We start from the raw sequence: 21,617 nt of genomic DNA on the forward strand, positions 1-21,617 counted from the left end.
AATTAATCAAGACTAGAAAAATTCCAAAATGTTATTTAGTTTGTGTGTAGGCATATAAGTATGTGAACACTTATTTTAGATTATGCAAAACATGTAGAGTATGAAGTTCATGTTTTTGCTTAGATGTCCTCTCCACCTTAAATTCCATTCCATTTAAATTATAACTGCTGTTCAAATTTCTGAGGCCTTTTTTTTTTGTTGTTGTTGTTTTTTCATCTTTCTTACCTTTGGGAAGCTGGTTACCAAGTAATAATAACCAAGATAATATGCAGTTTAGAGATATGAAATCATTTTCACTGAGGGGTAATGAATAACTAACAACTGGAAAGATAGGAAAAGCTATAAAAAAGTAATGTGTCTCTTTTAACAATGTTTCATTTCTTAAAATGAATATCCAGTATATGTTCCTTTTTATGTATTTTTATTTCTTTTGTCATAAATATTTCGTGATCAGTTCAAAAAGAGATCACAACATTGACTATAATAAAATGTCAACAGTTGTTAATTCTGGATAATGAGAATATTGAAATTGCATTATTTTCTCTTTCTTGAATTTTTTCTTTATTTAATTCTCAGACTACTATAAAAAAGATACTATTTGCAGATTTTAGAAAATAGGTTGTGTTTACCATTTTTGTGAAAATCAGGTTGCCAGCAAACTACAACGCTTAAAACAATATTTAAATAGCTTTAAAGAAGTTTGTTTTCTTCTTTGGAGGCCTAGGATTCATTCTGGGCTACCTATAACATAACTATTACTTAATTTCAATGTTTGTAATGCTACAGGTTAGGGTTAAAGGCTGTGAGGATGAGAATAATGGCAGTGGCAGCATCCGGTTATTGTTGCTGAGCGGCATTTCGGCATTTCTGCATTTGGAAGAAGCCTGGTGAATGTATGGAGTGGGACCTATCACTAGATAAATGAGTACTCATTTAAAATGAGTACTCAGATCTGGAGAAAATTTCTCCATAAATTACTTTGAGTTCCTTGGCATTCATTCCTTCTAAGTACAGCATCTTTCAGAGTCCATTGTGTCTTTTATTTGTTTTGTTTTTGTGGTGCTGGGGATTGAACCTAGGGCCTTGTGCATACATGGCAAGCAATCTACCAACTGAGCTATATCCCCAGCCCAAAAGTCTGTTGTGTCTTCATTTCATGTTCTTCATTTCTTTAGCTACTACCAGGTTAAGTAACATAGAACAAAAGTAATATTCAGTTTCTTTTGTTCTTTGTTTTGTGAAGGGACTTGTCTTCTTATTATATTTAACACTGTGTTGATTTAAGTGTGGGTAGTGCGAGTGTTGATAAGATGCACAGATGCTGTTGTTGAATTCAGCTATTTTCTGTTACAGAAGGAACATATGGTAGGCACTTGTTTTTCTTTCTGGTTGATGTGATTAGATTACTAAAATGAATGGTTATTGTACTTGAAAATTGTCTTAGTATTTGTCTACTTTTAATTGACCTTAAGGAATTAAATGTTCTAAAATATTATAAGCCTTCTATATGTTCTGTTGGTTTGAAGTAGACATCTTTGTGTAAAAGCTCAGTTTTGGATTGGTGTAGTTGTGAGTAGTGCCATGTATGCAGTGCTTCTTATGATCTTTCAGATTCTTTGTCTTTCTCGTAACCTAATAAGACTTAGTTTCTGGACTTCATATTCTTTTGTTTACTGAAATGATTTTTACTATATCTTAAGAGGACTTATATTCTTAAGAGCATCTTGATTTCCTCTCTATTTACAAGATAGAGTATCATTAAAAATCAGTGGATACAAAACTGGATTTATAATTATATGTAGACATTTCTTCTGAATGTGGCTTAGCTAGTCTGATCTTGTAATTAATAGACACTTTAACCTGAAGGTATCTAGACATCCTTAATACTCAATATCTTTCTAATAAATAAAAATTCTGTACTTAAAAGAAGTTATGTAAGCTTGATCAGTAAGACCTGCTTTTTCATCTCCAAATTCTGCATGTTGGCTTCTGGAAATATATTATGTACTAGTGGATGTGAGGAGAAGGGAAAGCTTTGGGCACACTGTTAAAATCAGATCTTAAATGTAATGCTTTTAGGGAATTGATTTCAGTTTGTTTTTTCATTTAATAATGTATCATAGACATACCTCTTTGTCTAAAGGTTGTATAGATAGGTCTTGTCCATTTTGTAAACGGAGGAAAAGAAACTTAAAAAGCACAGTCCAAATCTGTTTTCAAAGGCTGTAATATAAAAGAGGGATTAGATTTATTTGTATGACTAAAAAGGGTAGAACTAGGATCAATGGATAGGTAGATGGGCCAATTTATTTAGTCCACTAGTTGGAATTTTTTTTTTTTCAATTAGAAATTAACTAAAGTTTAGGTGTTTTTGAAGAGGTAGGGTAGTAAATGACCTTCAGTTAAATGTATTATTGAGGAAATTTCCTGCTTTGCTAGTAATTTAAATCAGGCAATCTGGTGAGCATTAGAATCACTTGGACAACTTTTAAAATTTCGGATTCATGATCCTACCGATTTAATCAATCAGAATTCCTGGGTGTGACCTCAAAACCTTAAATTTTGGGCAGTTATTGCTTAATCTAGTTGTTATCCAAGTTTGGAACCAACAGGACTAGATGACATTCACAGATCCTTCCAAGATCTAAATTCTTATGATACCCTGATTTTGGAATTGTTATAAGCAAACTGAAGTCATTGTAAAGAAAACAGGCAGACATATGAAGGGAAATTTTAAATGGCTGTAAACCAGTGAACATCTCTCTCTCTCTCTCTCTCTCTCTTTTTTTTTTTGTACTGGAGAATGAACTCTGCTTTACCACTGAACCACATCCCCAGTCCTTTTTTTTTTTTTTTTTTTTTTTGGAGACAGAATCTCTTTTAAGTTGCTAAGGCTGCCTAGAACTTTTAATCCTCTTGCTTCAACCTCCTGAATTGCTGGGATTACAGGTGTGTGCCATGGTGCCTGGCAATAAGGTATTCTTTTCAAATAAGGTAAATTTTGTGTCAAAAGAGCACTTTAAAATTACAACAGTTATAGATGTTGTACTTTTTATATGTATGCTACATACTTAAATCAAAAGTTAAAAATTTTAAAGTGATAGAATTCTTTATCTTATTGCAGCTAATATTGTTGCTTTTAAGCTGTATTATGAAAGTGTTTTGTTGGCATCATTTACAGAGGGTATTTTTTAAAAATTAAATTTATTTATTTTACAGTAGAATGCATTTGGACATATAGTACACAAATGGAGCACAACTTCTCATTTCTCTGGCTGTACATGGTTCAGAGTCATTCCAGTAGTGTAATCATACATGTATATAGGTTAATAATGCCTGTGTCTTTCTCTGTCCTTCCCATCCCTACAACCCCATCCCTCCCCTCTACACAAACCAAAGTTCCTTCATTAGAAGGGTATATTTTCCTTAAGCAAAAACTCAGAATGAATTAGTTTGTGCATGTTGTAATCATTTGTTCATATTAAAACTTTATCAAAAATAGGAAAAGTTCAGTGGAAGAATATATAAATGGAAGATGTCCTTTATCTAGTTACACATTGTGAAAGGTAACAGGAATTATTCCACGATAAATCTTTAATAACTGATAATTAATAAAGTATTTCCCCCTGCATACCCTTGCCCATTTCATACCAGTGGCAGTTCTCTCCCTGTCTGTTGAATCAATCTTGTCTTTAAGTCTCATTGAATTGGATAATATGATGCAAGTACAATGCAAACTAATTGCAATGTCTAATTGTTAATTCTGCAAAAGAAGCAGGATTTCTTGAAGTTGGTGAAAGTGATGAAGGCAAAGCTACTGACAAAGGATCTGGCAGTGAGGCCAGATAACAAATGAAGAAAATGTAATCAAGGTTGATAGGCATCTCAAAGGAGAGCAAGTTGAATTCGAAGGATTAAGAGAAGCTTTTGAGAAAACTGATACCTTTGGGTATGATTTTGTAGAAGGGGATGTATTTCTTTGTTTTTTTATATTAATTTTTTAAAGTTTATTTTAGCTTTTTTTTTTAAAAAAATTTAATTGTAGATGGATACAATACCTTTATTTTATTTACTTTTTAAAAATATTTATTTATTTTTTAGTTTTCGGTGGACACAACATCTTTGTTTGTATGTGGTGCTGAGGATCGAATCCGGGCCGCATGCATGCCAGGCGAGCGCACTACCCCTTGAGCCACATCCCCAGCCCCTATTTACTTATTTTTTAATGTGATGCTGAGGATCAAACCCAGGGCCTCACATGTGCTACACAAGCACTCTGCCACTAAGCTACAACCCCAGCTCAGGGGTGTATTTCTTTTCTTTCAGAAAGTGAAATTTAGTTGGACTCAAGTTTTTTGTTTTTTTTTTTCCCTTTAGCTTTTTGCCAAGAGACACTAAAACGTAAGCATGAATGTTTTGATGGAAGAAGAAATGGGTATAGTGAACAGATTTCTTTTTTTCTATAGGCAGTGATACTGAGAGTTAATAGAAAATTCTAGCTTTTCTATTTGACTTTGAAATGAAGCTATTTAAAGGTCCAAGGTTAGCTTCTTAAGAGGTTGTATTGTTAAAGTAGTCCTTATATGCCTAAAGTTCAGTCAGTGTCTGCCAACATTTCTGATCCCCATGGGTCTTTCCTTCCCAGGAGCACCAGTAATGCCTTAGCAAAATGTGCAGTTGATTCAGATCTGTACTGTTAGGAACATGACACTGCAGACTTTGTGGGAGAGATTAGGTAACATTGGAGTCTACTTTGGGATGGTATGAGCCAGACTAGAATCTCTAGCAGAAGGTCTTGACAGAACCATAATTTATTGCTGCTAGAACTGTGTCTGTCCCGAATGTGTAGATACATGGATTCTCTCCAGCTCAGGAACTTAGAATAATTTTTTCTTGTTTAATCCTTGACTGATGCCACCACCCTTGACTGTTTTTATTTAACCAACATAATTTTTATTTTTAACTTTGATTTTCAAACAAGTTATTCAAACATTGTATTTGGATCATTCTGTATCTCTAGGATAAAGGTAGGCCCATATTTAAAGACCTAAAATGTACATGTAAATCAGGAAACATAACAATAATCCCAAACATATGGCTTGGAAAATAAATGCTACTACTTAATTTTCCTAAACTATAGTGAAATGTTTAAAATTTATTTATTTTTTATACAGTTATTGATTTGTGGAGAGACTATCCCTCTGTTTCCCACACTGGTCTTGAACTCAGGTTATCCTCCTGCCTCAGCCTTTTAATTGCTGGGATGCTTGGCATATTTTTGATAGGAGAATAGTGTGTCTTTTGTACTTTGTTTTGAATTGACTGCAGATTAGATAGAGATGTTATGTTAATATCTTAAAAGGATTTTGAACTTGAGAAACCAGTTGGTACTATTAACTAAAACAGAGTACCCCAATATCAAGAGTAAAATGGAGGAGATTTTCAGAGCCTACAGACATTAAAAGGACAAAAAGGGAATTTTATGAACAATTTTATGTCAGTGAATTTGATCACTTAAATGGGCAAATTCCTTGAGAGATGTAAATGACCAAACTAAAAAAGAAATCTGAATAGTGCTATATGTTTTGAAAAAATTGCATTTGTAATTAAAAATGCCCCTACAAAGAAGATTCTAGATCCAGTTGGTACACTGATATATCCTATCATATATTACATCTAGCAATATATGAAAAGGATAGTATGTTATGACTACATTGGAGTCATCTCAGGAATGAAAATTAGTATCTCAGTGTAATTTACTGTTATAACAGAATCATGTAGAAAGTTCTTATGATCTCAGTAAATAAAGAAAAAGCATCTGACAAAATGTAAGTCATTTAGTATTAAAATTCAGAAAATGGAATATAATGACACTTTCTCAGTATGATAAAAATAATCTATGAAAAAAATCTACAGCTATTATACTTTGTTGAAATGTTGAACATTTTCCTGCTAAGATCAGAAATGGAGCAAGGATGTCTGCTTTCAACATTTCTGTTTAATATTATACTAGAGGTCCTACTTAATAAGTCAAGGAAATAAATGAAGGAAAAACAAAATTGGAAGGAATATACAAAAAGCAACATAAACAACCCAACTAGAACTAGGAAGTGAATTTTTCAAGGTCAGAGGTTGCAGGGTTACTATACAATTTTTCCTTCCTTCTACTGGGGATTGAACCCATGGGATACTTTACCACTCAGCTACATTCCCTGTCTTTTAATTTTTTAAAATTTCGAGACAGGGTCTGAGACTTGATCCTTCTGTGATCCCGGTCTCCAGAGTTGCTGGGATTACAGGTGTGCACCACCATGTCCAGACTTTTTTTTATTTCTATATATTAAAAACTGGAAAATGGAAATTAATAGGAGTAGCATTATTTCAGTATTTCAGTATTTCTCTAAATTGAGACTCACCTACAAATTACTTCATAGAACTCAATACCAATCAAGATATGGCAGGCTACTTTTTTCTTTCTTTCTTTGGTACAAATCAACAAGATTTAGGTGAAATGCAAAGAACATAGAGGAGACAGATCAATTTTGAATAAGAACAAAGGTGGAGGACTTACAGTACTGTTTTATAATACTTATTAAAAAAGACAATGTAGAATTGGTGTACTGATTGACTTATACAAGAAGCGAAGAAAATGGAGAGTTAGTTGGTCTTTTTTGTTTTGGTACTAGAGGTTGAACTCAGGGACACTCAACCACTAGGCCACATGTCCAGCCCTGTTTTGTATTTTATTTAGAGACCGGGTCTCACTGAGTTTTTTAGCACCTTACTAAGTTGTGTGAGGCTGGCTTTGAACTCATGATCCTTCTGTTTCAGCCTCCTGAGCCGCCAGGATTACAGGCATGCACCAACGCACCTGGTTGAAAAGGGAGAGTTGGAAAACCCATGTATTTCCATTTGAGTTTGGTGGTATTATGGAACAAGTGGATAGTAATATGAAAAAAAAAATGAATTTTCATCTTTATATCATATCACACAGAAAAGTTAACCCAAAATAGATCATTGATGTAAATGTAAAAGCTGACTATAAAACTTCTAATGAAGAACAAAATAATATACATGGTTTTTGAGATGACAAAGATTTCTGTGACAGGACACAAACAGCATTAACCAGGGAAAACAAAACAAAAGACTAGTTAGACTTCGTCAAAATTAAAACTTAGACTCTTTGTAAAATACCTGTAAGAAAATGAAAAATCAGCTAGGTGTACTTGTGAATGCCTATAATCCCAGTGACTCAGAAAGTTGAGGCAGGAGGATGGGCAAGCTTGAGGCCAGCCTGGGCAGTTTATGGAGATTCTGTGTCAAAATAAAAAGGGCCAGGGCTATAGCTCAGTGTTAGAGCATCCCTGGATTCAGTCCCCAGTACTTAAAAACAAACCCAAACAAAACAGGGAGAAAAGATTCACAAAATATGTATCTGATCAAGGACTGGCTTCCAGAATATATAAAGAACTCTTATGACTCAATAGTAAGACAAACAACCCTGTTTTAAAAATGGGCAAAAGTTGAACTCCACACAAGATCTGTGAATGACAAATAAGCACATGAATATGTTCAACAACATTGATAATCAGGGGAAAATGCAAATTAAAACTACAACAAGATATCATTATGCACCCCTTAGAATCAAACTAAAATTAAGAAGAATAAGTGCCATGTGTGTGTCTAAAACTTTTAATGAAAAAAATAAATAAATAACTTTTTATGAATGAAATCACACAGCATGTAAAATTGAACTTGATAGGGATGTTAAATGCCATGTAGTAAAACATTTGGCAGTTTCTCCAAGAGTCAAAGATACATCTACCATGTGGCTTATTTTTATGTATTTATGTTCATTTAACAGTTAACATCCCCAAGTTTTAAACAGTCCAAATGTCTATCAATAGATGAATGGATAAACAAATTATACTATATCCATGTAATGAAACACTGCTCAGCAATAAAAAAAGAATGAATTAAGGATACACACAACAACATATGTGAATCTAAAAAATGTTGAGAAAAAGAAGCCAGACATGAAAGAGTCATGAAGGAACATGGTGCTGTGGAAATGCTCTGTATCTTAATTGTTTGGTAGAGTTGATTATATGTATTCATTTATCAGAATTCATTGAACTATACATTTAAAATGGATCCTTTTTATTATTTGAGCCTCAGCAAAATTGATTTATAATAAAAAAGATTGGCAATAGCAAATTTCAGTGAGGATATAGAGAGCAGCTGAAGCTCTGATATATTACTGATGACAGTTTAAAATGGTACAACATATTTTAAAAAGCCTTTGGCAGTTTCATGTATACTTAACCACTTAGCTACATCCCCAGCTCATTTTTATTTTTATTTTGAGACAGGGTCTTCCTAGGTTGCTGAGGCTGGCTTTGAACTTGTGATCTTCTTGCCTCAGTCTCCTGAGCCATGGGGATTATAGACATGTACCACCATGCCTGTTGGGAGTTTCTTGTAAAATTCACTGTGTATCTACCTTAGGACCCAGCATTTCCATCCCTAGATAATATCTCAAGAGAAATAAAACACATGTCCACAAAAAGATTTGTATAGGAGTGTTCATAGGGTTGACTGATGGTAATCCCAAAGTAGAGACAACTCAAATGTCCATTAACAGAAAACTGATAAAAATTGTAGTATATTCATACTGTAAAAAAATATTTTTCAATAATAAAAAAGCCTGGATGAATAGCAGAAACATACTAAACAAAAGAAGAAGGAAGACAAAAGGGTACATGCTGTGTGATTTCATTCATAAAAAGTTATTTATTTATTTATTTTTTTCATTAAAAGTTTTAGAGCAGACAGAACTAATATATAGCAGTAGAAACCAAATGGTTGTCTTTAGGGTGTGTCTAGGTGAGTACATAGGGAAACTCTCTGGAGGTCACAGAAATGTTCTATATCTTGATGTGGTTATAAGTTATGGACTTGTAAGATTTCATGAATTGTACACTTAAGATCTACATATTACACTGTAAATTAATATTTATACATGAGAACACAAAAGACAAAATTAAAATGTAAAACATGTTGGAAAAAATTAAGAATATAAATAAGTTAGAGAAAAACTAAAACTGTTGGATAAGACAGCACCTTACCTAGTACTAAAATATTAGATCTGTTCTCTTTCACTCTTGTTTCCTCAATTTTTTTTAAAAGAAGAGAATCAGAATGTTTTTAGTGTCTATGATTCTTCAGGTCTAATTTCACAACTTTAATAGAAAATTGCTTTCGGGTAGTTGAACTCTTTAACCCTGGACTTAAATTAATTTGTACCTCTAATATATTCAGTTATTCTTATCTTCCTAAGTTCTTCAGCAAAATTGTAGTAGTTTTTTTTTTTTATAGAGGAAAGTTTTAAAATTTTATTTCCTTAATTGTAGGTCATAGTAAAAAATAAATAAAAATAGTGAAACTGAAAAACAACTGAGAGCATATATATATTGCAACAAATTGTTAGGTTGCAAAAAGTTGATTTTTGAGTTTAATGAGACTGGTAAGCAAATACTAGTTGACTTCATAGAACCTTTGATTTGTTTTGGAAATGAAGATAAGTAAACTTCTCTGAGTACACTTTGTAAAAAAGTGATAACTAGTTTGTTAAGTATTGTTTTCTTTAGTTATGCCCAATGACTACATTTTGGTGTTCAGGAATTCTTGATTAACTCTTCTTTTTTTTTTTTTTTAAATACTGTAATAAAGTATACATGACATAAAATTTACAATTTTAACCTTTTTTAAGTGCATAATTCAGTACATTAGGTGTATGGTCATAAGGTTGTATAATCATCATCTCTGTCTTTCCAGAACTTTTTTATCATCCCAAACCGAAACTCTGTTAAGCAATAACTTTCTATTCTCTCTACCTCCTAGTAACCTCTATTCTATTTCAGTTGTAGATTTGCCTATTCTAGATACTTTATATCAGTGGAATCATATATTTGTTCTTTTGTGTTGATTTACTTTACATAATGTTTTCAAGGTTTACCCAACTATTGGAGTTCTAGTTATTAGAGCTCCAGTATCCTTTTATGGCTGAATAATATACAATTGTATGAATATATCATTTTTTATTATCCATTCATCTGTTGATGGAAGCTTGGGTTGTTTCCATCTTTGGCTATTGTGAATAATGCTGCTATGAATGTTGGTATACATATTTCTTTTTGAATCTCTATTTTTGTCTTTTTTGAGAGTGGGATTGATGGCAGGGTGCTTCAGGCAGAGAGAACCATGTGGGAAAGGCAAAATGTGAGAGAATGACTAAATACAAAAAATGCCAAAAAATTAAGGAAGAAAAGTCCTATTAAAATACTAATATAATATAAACCATATAAGATTTTCCTCTTCCATTGTCTTTATGTAACATGAAATGCACACATTTTAGTGTTTGAAAAGTCTTTGCAATGCTTTTCTTTATAGTTCAGAACTGTTTTCGCACGTGAGGGTGTACCACATAGGAAATCTCTGGTATGTTTTGTATCCAGCGTTAGATTCTTAAAAAAACAGAAACAAAAAACTAGGGTTTGGCCAGCTGTAATCCAGTGAGTGAGTAATTTTTTTTTAAAAAAGTTAACCTGTAAAATCTGTTAATATTCACAATCAAACTGATTTGAGGACCCTGAGAAACAAGAATTAGTGATAATATTTTTAAAGTTTTCTGTTTTAAGGAGTTAAATCATAGAGTTCTCTGTTTTAATAAATTCTGGTTTTGGGTGCTTCATCTGTCTAACCTTTGCTTCTGCTATTTTTTTTTCCTTGACCACTTTATAATCTGTAAACTGGTGGGGCAAGAAAAATGCGTTTGTTTCTTTTAGATTAACTGTATATTTCTAGAAGAATTTGTTTGTTAAGATGGTCTTAGGGGCTGGGACTGTAGCTCAGTGGTAGAGCACTTGCCTAGCACATGAGAGGCACTGGGTTTGAGGTTCAGCACCACATAAAAACAAGCAAACAAACAAATAAATAAACAAATAGATTAGTGTCCACAAAACTAAAAAAAAATTTTTTAGAAAGATGATTTTAAACTTTTGACAGGAAAACAGTCTAGTTGGATCGCTCGCTCTCTCCCCCACCCCCTTTTGAGAGATCATGAGAATAGATTCCCAACAGCTAGAGATCAGAGTTTTTGCACAGAGTAGTATAGTTGTTAAAGAGCCATATAATTTTTTACTCTTATTTTTCTTGGTCTGTAAATATATAAATCAGGAAAAAGTTATTAGTAGTTCTTTTGATATTTGCTATACAGTAAGTAATTGCATCATTTGTCTTTGATTTTGAATGTTTTGCAACTTTTAATATTTTTTATTTCTGTTGCATGTTAGATATTTATGCTATTGACATTTATTAGCCTTAATATTTATTTAGTGTTAAAGTACTGTTCAGTACTTTGTAAGTAAGTGCTAAACTGTAATGTCTGTTTTCTAGAAATATATAATGAGAGGAAGTAGATTTTAGATAATTTTACAGTTTTTAAAGGAGAACATTTTAACTCATTAAGTACCTCAAATCTTATTTACCACAGTTAATCTTCACAACAACTCTGCAAGGTATGCACTATTGTATGCATTTTTAAATTGTGGAAACTGGGGTTCAGAGTTAACTTCAAGATCACACAGATCTTCTGAATATCATTTCTTGACAGTTATAGATTGGTCATATTCTTGATGAAAACCTATGGTTCATTTAAAGCTGACCTACTGTAACAGCATTTAAGGAACATAGACTTTTTTCACTTATTGCCTTGTTTTCCAATCTCATCTCTTGCTGGAAATGATATATCCATAGTACTCTGGATTATGAGAAGTCTGAAGTCTTTTCATGTCTGCTCATGTTCCTTCTGTATGAAATACCTTTCCCATGTCTTGTCATTTATGTAAGTCCCACACTTCCTTCAAAGTTTTACTTGGTTTGTAAGCTTTTCTGACCTTATTAATCCCAGGTAGAAAGTATTTTCTCAGTTTTAAGGTAGATGGTCTTGCTTTCTATGGATTTCTTTCTACATGCTTTCTCTTCTTCTAAACTCTGTCTAGTTACCTTTATTTGTAGTGTTGTTTGTATAGATCTGTATGTAATCCCTTATCTAGAAGGGTTGGGTATTTCAGAATTCACGAGTTTTCACATTTTAGAAACGTAAGATGATGCAGGTTCTAGGACAGCATTCAACCATCAGAAGTAGCTGCTATGAAATGTATGACTATTTACACTGTAGGAAATGTATGACTATTTACCCTGTAGGCTTGGAAAGGCTTACCATGAGCAGGTCAGGTTTTTCTGTCGGAGAGTTACAAGAGATGTTTTCACTTTAAGAGCTGTTTGAAATTTAGAAGCATCAATGTGGGGTTATAGATATAGATTAACTACTTTTTGTGAAGTATAGACTGTATTTTCTAAAAAAATCTTGTAATTGTATGAAACTTTATAATATTTTTGCTTCTTTCCCTTTATTTGTGGAAATGAATTGGTTTCTTAATCACCTTTCAAAGTTTGTGTGCTCGTGTCTATTAATTTATCAATATCTGTCTGGTAGATGCAAATGTATGTCATGTATTTCAAAGGTCATTGTACCTTGAAGTTGTCCCATTTTTGGCCAGTGGACTTCTTTTATTTTGATCCTGAATCCTTTTAGACATGAGCCTCATTGTCTTTGGGGGCTTCCTAATTATCTGGTATGATTTTCTAGTTCATCTTTTATGTAGTTTTTCACTCCAGGACCTAGAATCAGCCATGTCTTCAAGAAAATCCTGGGTTCTTCCAGTGGGAATGATATTTCAAGACCATGTGTGGTTAGGGATGCTCATTGCTACTGAGTTACACTTGACTGTAGGTCTTTACACACACACACACACACACACACACACACACACACACACAGACACACAGACACACAGACACACACATGGAGTTTGACTTTTTATTTTGAAACAACTTTGAATTCACATAAAAGCTGAAAAATAGTACTGAGAGTTTCCTTATATCCTTTACCTAGAGTTCCGTAACATAAATGTCTTATATAATAATAGTATAATTATCAAAAGCAGGAAATTAGTAATAATATTGTTATAGTATTACTGTTACAATTTTTTGCCTTGTTAATTTTTTTGAGATAATGAGTCATAATGATATTTCCTTTCAAATTCAGGCTAGAAGTTTTTATTTTTTGGCATTAGATCTGGTTCTTTCTCCTTCCACATTAAAAATGAGGACAAAATGAGGCATTAGTATATATATTGCCAAATTACTCATGTGATTTTATTCCAAATATCACACACAACAATCTAGAAAAATAGTGAAAAAGTAATACCCTATCAATATGATTACTGAAAACAGTTATATTTCTTTCCTGGGCTTTCCCTATTTTCTTATTAAGTTGTACCATATCTGCTTTATCAAACTATATAGGCATTATGTATATACTCTCTCCTTTTTTTTTTCCCCTCTTATTTCTGGTACCAGGGATTGAACCCAGAGATGCTTAACTACTAAGCCACTTCCCACGCCTTTTTTATTTTTTATTTTTTGAGACAGGGTCTTGCCATATTGCTGAGGGCTTTACTAAGCTTCTAGTTGGCTTTGAACTTGTGATCCTCCTGCCTCCCGAGCTGCTGGGTTTACAGGTGTGTGCCACTGTGCATGCCTGGCTACTCTCTCCCTTTTAACCCTTTTACTTTTGGTACAGATAGCTATATTTAATGCTCTAGATCTTATGCCCATGTTTGTATAATCATGTAGATGATCTGGAGCTCATTCTGTGATAGATTCTTTAGGAGGAGGTATGGACACACAATTCCTAGAGTTCTCACATATAGATAAGTTTGTGACCTTTGTAACTGAAAGTGTTTGGCTGGGCATGTTATCTTTGATCACGTTTATCATTTATTACGTTTATCCTTGATCATGTTTTCTTTCTTGTGATGTCTTCAGTATGATGCTGCATTTTGTTGTTTTAAAAAAACTTTTTGCTGTTAACAGTCTGGTCGTCTAATTTTTATTTCCATGATAAATCACTTGGTGTTTCTGCTTAGATACATAAAGGATTTATTTATTTATTTTTTGGTCTTTCAAGCTTTGCAATTTTGCTAGATTATATCTTCATGATGATCATTTTGAGTTCATAGTTTCGGGTATCCTTAGTTCCCTTCAATATACATTTTAGTATCTGATCTGTTTTCTGCTTGGCTGTTTGGTTTTCTTCTTAAGGGATTCTCTTGTACACATACTGAAACTCTCCTTGTCTATCTTAAGTATTTGTTACATTCTCCTATATCTCTTCTAGCTTAGTTTTTATTTCTGAATTAATTTCTTCTGATTTCTTTCCTGAGTTCCATCAGCTCATTTTTGAGTTTGTGCAATTGCAAAATAATTATGTTCTTTCATATCTTTTTTTTTTTAATGTCTTTTAACTTGTACTACTCAATTTGAGTTTTGTTTCTAGTAGTATCTCCTCAAATATGCAGCTTTTTCTTGGGAAGGAGATTTGCTTCTCCATTTTGTAGTCTTGAGTTTGGATTTTCTAACTAACTCTGTCTCATTCAGACATGACCATAGATTCGTATTTATACACCTCGTGTCGAGTGGGTAAAACTTATCCTAGTTTTAGTTGTTTCTCTCATATTGGCCGTTGTTCTTTCCAATGAGTACCTCTTGGCTGTTTGGGCCTGCCATGATAAATTACATAAACTTGTTGGCCTAAAACAACAAAAATCATATTTGCTCACACTTCTGGTAGCTCCAAGTATTCCTTAGTCTGTGGCAGCATAACTCTAGTCTCTACCTTTGTCTTCATGTGGCCTTCTTCACCTGATGTTCAGTCTTCCTCTGCCTTTTTCTTTTAAGGTCACACGTCATTATCCCATCTGGGTAATTCAGGATGATCTCAAGATCCTTACCTTAATTATATCTACAAGACTCTTTTCCTAAATAAGGTCCATTCTTTGGTTCCAGGTGGATGTATCTTTTTTTAGGGATGATGCATTATGGGCGGTCTGTTCAGTCACATGCCCTGCTGTTTCCCTTTGACTTTTTCTCTGCAGATCCTGATGTTGTGTAGAATTTGTTATTATTAGTGGCTTGTCTGTCCTCACTTTTATTTTGAGGTTCATTGGCATACCTTTTCAACTTATTTATTTATTTATTTTTTGTGGTCCTGGGGATTGAACCCAAGGGCCTTGTGCATGCGAGGCAAGCACTCTACCAACTGAGCTATACCCCCAGCCTGTCAACTTAAGTTTTGCTGTTAATATTGCCCATGTGATATTTTATTTTTTTGGCTTACTGTCTACATTTTCTTTTTTTCTGGGGAGGAGAGAATTTAGGGGAGATTTCCAATCACTTTTAAATAAGGAAGAGTTGGATAATCATTTCAATTTTTCCTTCATGAGTTTTCTAAAGGATTTTTCAGGTGGAGATGGTTCCCATGGGAACCATGAAAGTATAAAAATCATACTGTGAGTTCAAACTGTACTACAAAGCAATAGTAACAAAAACAGCGTGGTACTGGTACCAAAACAAGCAGGTGGACCAATGGTACAGAATAGAGGACACAGAAACCAATCCACAAAATTACAACTTTTTTATATTTGATAAAGGGGCTAAAAACATGCAATGGAGGAAGGATAGCATCTTCAACAAATGGTGCTGGGAAAACTGGAAATCCATATGCAACAAAATGAAACTGAATCCTTTTCTCTCACCATGCACAAAAGTTAACTCAAAATGGATCAAGGAGCTAGATATCAAATCAGAGACACTGCGTCTGATAGAAGAAAAAGTTGGCTCCGATCTACATACTGTGGGGTTGGGCTCCAAATTCCTTAATAGGACACCCATAGCCCAAGAGTTAATAACAAGAATAAACAAATGGGGCTTACTTAAACTAAAAAGTTTTTTCTCAGCAAGAGAAACAATAAGAGAGGTAAATAGAGAGCCTACATCCTGGGAACAAATTTTTACCCCTCACACTTCAGATAGAGCCCTAATATCCAGAATATACAAAGAACTCAAAAAATTAAACAATAAGATAACAAATAACTCAATCAACAAATGGGCCAAGGACCTGAACAGACACTTCACAGAGGAGGACATAGAATCAATCAACAAGTACATGAAAAAATGCTCACCATCTCTAGCAGTCAGAGAAATGCAAATCAAAACCACCCTAAGATACCATTTCACTCCAGTAAGATTGGCAGCCATTATGAAGTCAAACAACAATAAGTGTTATCGAGGATGTGGGGAAAAGGGTACACTTGTACACTGCTGGTGGGGCTGCAAATTGGTGAGGCCAATTTGGAAAGCACTATGGAGATTCCTGGGAAAGCTGGGAATGGATCCACCATTTGACCCAGCTATCGCCCTTCTCGGACTATTCCCTGAGGATCTTAAAAGAGCGTACTATAGGGATACTGCCACATCAAGGATCATAGCGGCACAATTCACAATAGCTAGACCGTGGAACCAACCTAGATGCCCTTCAATAGATGAATGGATTAAAAAAAGTGGCATCTATACACAATGGAGTATTACGCAGCACTATAAAACGACAAAATCATAGAATTTGCAGGGAAATGGATGGCATTAGAGCAGATTATGCTAAGCGAAGCTAGCCAATCCTTAAAAAACAAATGCCAAATGTCTTCTTTGATATAAAGAGAGCAGCTAAGAACAGAACAGGGAGAAAGAGCATGAGGAAAAGATTAACATTAAACAAAGACGAGTCGGGGGAGAGAAGGGAAAGCATATGGAAATGGTAGGACACCCTCAATGTCAACAAAATTACATATAAGAGGTTGTGAGGAGAAAGGGGGAGGGAAACAAGGGAGAGAATTGAATAACAGCAGAGGAGGTAGAGGGGGAAGATGGGAGGGGAGGGGAGGGGGAATAGTAGGGGATAGGAAAGGTAGCAGAATACAACAGTCACTAATATGCCATTATGTAAAAATGAGTGTGTAACCGATGTGATTCTGCAATTTGTATTTGGGGTAAAAATGGGAGTTCATAACCCAATTGAGTCAAATGTATGAAAGATGATATATCACGAGCTTTGTAATGTTTTGAGCAACCAATTAAAAAAAATCATACTGTGTGTTTAGGAATGATTTGTAAAATATTGATCTCATTAGGCCTTGAGATTTTGTTTTTGTTTTGTTTTGATATGAAGTTTTGTTTACTGAATCTTATGTAGTAAGGTTTACCAGAATTACCTGAGAACTGGTGAAAATCAGATGCCTGGAATCCTTCCCTCCCCACCCCCAGATTTTTTAAGAATCTTAGGGTGGGGATGATATAGTGTCAGCATAGGTAGTTAGGGATTTTGCTGCAATCTCATCTGCTGTAACTGCTATATTGTGCAGTAATTTAAGGAGGGAAGCAACTTGTGTTTTGCCTACAACTAGTATAATGACCTCTTTGTTCCCAAGATAAAAATTGTTCTAAAACTGATTCATGTTTGATACTTTCAGGGCCAAAGATTTCTATTATATTTAGAATTGTCCTCCCACATTTATTAACTTATCCAACAAGTATTTGTTGTGTACCTTTTAAGTGAGGATACAACAGTAAAGAAATACAGATGTGGTCTAGTTCCTGCCTTCATGGGTATACATGGATAATAGGCAGTGCAAACAATGGAATAAGTACTTAGAATGTGAAGAATAAGATTTTAGATGTGCGTGGAGCTATGAAAACATACAATAAAAAGAGCTCATCAAGTGTAGGGCACAGAGAAAGTTTTCTGGGAATATGGTGTTCAAGCAGTTCCAGAACGAGGTAGCAGGGTAAAAAGAGAAGAATGTCCTGGCAGAAAGAACAGACTTAGTTTTGGAATATGCTACAGTTGAATGTAGCTATACTCTGGGAGAATTTCTCTCATTGGAGACAAAAAAGGATGAAACCAGGGAAAGGGAAAAATATAGAAGAGAATAACAGCCTTTATTGAATCTTTCCAAAATATTTAAGTTAATTTTTATAGAAAGAACAACTCTCATTTTTGTTCACATTTCATCAGTTTCCATTATCTTCTATAATTATAGTAACACAAAATGGACAAAAAAGGAGCTTTGTGCTTAAATACAACTGACTTGTGTTAAACTTGACTGTCACTTGATGGGAGCAGAAATGAGTGGCTAGAGTGTCTTCCCACATGTAAGAGTTAGCTGGCCTTGTGATCAGACAGAACTCATACAGAGGGAATCAAGAATTTTTGTTTATTAGGCAAGGTCAAGTTGGCCAACATCTATCATAATTATAATTTTGGCTTATTGAGGAAGATGAGGATGGGAGGAAGTCAAGGTCAGAATCTCAGGGGATGCCACCAATGAAGGGACAGGTGATTTCAAGAAGAGCTAGTTAGAAATTATTATTATTATTTTTTTTAGGAAACCTCGGTTTTCAGATTTTGAAGACCTTGAATTTGATTTTCATATTTATTCTTTGATCAGCCTTGCAATTTTATTTCTCTTATGTTTAACCTGAATTTGTTCAAAGTCATTTGGCCACTGCTGACCTTTTTCATCTAATTCTAATTCATATTCTACATCCTATGGAACTAGTGGGAATGTACTTGGAGAAGCCCTGCTGTGTAGGGTGTAGGCAGAAAGGAGCAAGGAAACGGATTTAGGCAAGGTAGTCAGACGATTAGTTTTAGGTTTAAATTTATATATACATTGCTTTTCAGCCTTTTGGCTAAGATCAAGTGTAAATTTATATATAAATGCCGGATAGGAAAGATTCCAGAAAGGAGTGAGATGGGATGTTTGGGAGACCAACTAGAGACCCCTCTAATAGTCTAGGGAAAGTTGATGGAGATCTGAATTCAGGTCATGGTAGAAGAATAGAAAAGTGATAGTTCAGTGTGTATTTTAGGATAAGTGACAGGATTTGGTAACTGGATATAATAAGAAAGGAAGAGAGAGTCTGGGAAGACTCTAGTTTCTCTGTTTTGGTGACCAAGGGGATGAGTTGTGCTGTCATCATGCAAATTAGGGGATTACAGTGGTAGGTGAGGTTGTGAGAGGGAGGATAATGAGTTTGGTTTTGGACATGTAACGTAAGGTGTTTAGGTGTGTGTGATTAGCAAGAGCTCAGTCATACAAATTTGGATCTTGGGATAATGGGAAGCACTGAAAAGAGGTTTGGAAGTAATTCTTAGTTAAAATCAATTCTGGAGGATGACCTCATCTAGGTATAGTATAAGAAAGGAGAAAGTGGGCCAAGAAGAGAATTCTAATTTAGATAAGGTGAGCAGTCTTAAGAATATTGATAAAAATAACTTATCAGGTGTCTGTTAGATAACTGTCTTAAGCATGTTATAGATGTTATTTTATTTCATACAACAACAAAAAACTTCCATGAGGGCAATGTTACTATTCCTATTTTATGAATGAATGATTTGAAGTTCAAAGGTAAGGTCATTAGCTCCTTGTCTAACATGCAGTAAGTAGTTATTGAGGCAGTGGAGTCTTACTAGGTTCTACACTGCCTCTTGCAAAGAAGACAAAGGAATTAAAGAAATAAGACAAAAAAGAGAGTGATAATATGGTATTCAGGACGAGGAACATTAAAGGAGCTGTTAGCAATGCAAGATGCTATTGAGAGATTAAGAAAGGACTGAGTATTCTTTGGTACTCTTGGATTGAGTCAGAGTAAGGGTTGTTGATGGTGCCACAGACTTGTGTAGGAATTTTTTGTTGTGGAACATAGTTTGCATGATTGATTATGTCACTTTTCCAAGTTGTGTTTTCATTGAATAAATAAATGCTAGCCTGTGATACCTAAAAAGAAGAAAAAGTGACAATTTTCTAAAAACTAAATAGTTTTAATTCTTGGGTAAGACTTATGAGAAAGGCTTTTCTTCATAATGTAAATAATTTAAGTATACCAGTGATTGGGAAGATGATGTAGTTCTGCCAGTTAGCTGTAGTGGCTTAGACAGGAAAGGGAGGGGAAAGAGCCTATGTGCAGATCACATCACTGCAGAGCTCTGGTGGCAGGCTGCTGTGCTGACAAAAGCTGAGTCAGAGAAGAGAGGAAGACTGCACTATAGGCAGTCATGGCCCAATTCAGGCTTCTAGACTGCATGATCAACCATAATTGGAGTTTATTGTGCAATCTGTATTGTGCATGGAGTGGTCAGGTTTGTTTAATAAATATGTAATTTTGCTTTTGAATTTAAAACTGCTATAATGTATAGAGCAAAGTGAAAATGCTAAGAAAGCATTCTTCTTTTAACAGTACAAATGTAACCTTTTAAGCTACTACTTTTTGTTGGAATGCTTCCTTAACATGCCATAATATAAATCTAATGATCTGAATTACTCTAAAAGAATTAACTGAAGTAGCACAGATGAGACTATTTGTAGAGTGTTAAGTTGTGGGGGAAGGGAGTTAGAATAAATTACTTAAATAATAAAACTAGCAAATAATAAAGTATTTATTAATACAATTGCAAAAATGTTAATATCTTTGGAGGTGTTTAATATTTTGTTTATAAGACGGTAGGCAAGATTTTGGAATGTCTTGTTTTTTATCTGGCTTTTCATTTATAATGAAAAAATGGTTCTTGATTTCTTTCACAATGGGATCAAACTGAAGTTCTTTTTTGAACTTTTTCTGTTATTAGCCAGGCTTTTGAGAAAATACTTACTTTGCAATGGAGAAAATTTGCTGGTTTTTTTTACAATAGTTATCTGCTTTTGAGTGTTCTTCTCTAAGGAGCAAAACCCATATTTCTCTTCAATGTTGTTATCAGGTGCAGACTGCCTTTGTAAATCATAAATAATATTGTACATATTTAGAATAATGGCCTTTCTTACATAATACAAAGAAACATGGATGATAGCTTTTGTTCCACTCAATATTGAATATTTTAAAATTATGAATTAGTTTCTTCATGGGTTATTAACCATTTTGTGGCCATTATCTTCCTTATTAAAAACATTGTATTTTTGAAATTTATAATAAAAACTTAATTTTAAAATGTTATTCAAAGTAATGAATGATAAATGAAACATATGAACCCACTTTGTTTCTTCCCCCATTGTCAGTTCTTCCATAGCCATGACAAACTTCTTAGTATATGAGACTTGAAATTAGTTCTAAGTGGACCTTTGGCTCTCTAAAATTTTTCTGTATGTCTTATTCTTTCTGTTCTGGAATTGTTAAAAATAAGTTTCATAGTTGAGCCTGGGGAAATTAGAGATGGAGAAGATCATTGGGTCTATATTTCTTCCAGTGTAAGATTGATCCTCTAGTGCACTTTATATAGTCTTCTCTCTAATGGATTTACATTACCGTAAAACTATGGATTTTTGAATAGCTACTAAGACAATAAGAAAGGTAGATACTGCAGTTAATCTTACTATTTAAAATGCATATATCAGAATTCCAACAGAGCCGAAACAACAACTACAAAATTTTTGTATGTTTTGTAACTGCTTTGCAGCTATTACTAAACTCATTAGTCTCCTCATGAGAAAACTTTCTGCTAAACCCTTCCTCATTCTGGCTAATGCTAAAGGAATATATGAGTTTCAGTGGATCCAAGAGATGAATTGATCCAGTGAGCCAGCTAATAGCAAGTGCTTTGGGAT

General features: G+C 34.0%; 1 protein-coding gene across 11 annotated transcripts in view; it reads left to right on the top strand.

Moving 5' to 3' along the window:
* Positions 1-21,617, top strand: part of Arhgap21 (Rho GTPase activating protein 21) — a 137,140-nt gene that overhangs the window by 7,622 nt on the left and 107,901 nt on the right. For 5 of the 11 annotated variants that reach the window (XM_078023301.1, XM_078023302.1, XM_078023308.1 and 2 more), the window contains exon 1: positions 20,063-20,161. The exons of the other annotated variants lie outside the window; for them this stretch is intronic. In XM_078023301.1, the coding sequence (XP_077879427.1) occupies positions 20,078-20,161 (84 nt within the window). In that variant the 5' untranslated portion in view covers positions 20,063-20,077. Of the gene's footprint in view, positions 1-20,062; positions 20,162-21,617 lie in introns of those variants that run through there. 11 annotated transcript variants of the gene reach the window in all.

Source organism: Ictidomys tridecemlineatus, chromosome 10 (assembly GCF_052094955.1).
Source record: "Ictidomys tridecemlineatus isolate mIctTri1 chromosome 10, mIctTri1.hap1, whole genome shotgun sequence".
In the NCBI taxonomy this organism is placed as follows: Eukaryota; Metazoa; Chordata; class Mammalia; order Rodentia; family Sciuridae; genus Ictidomys; species Ictidomys tridecemlineatus.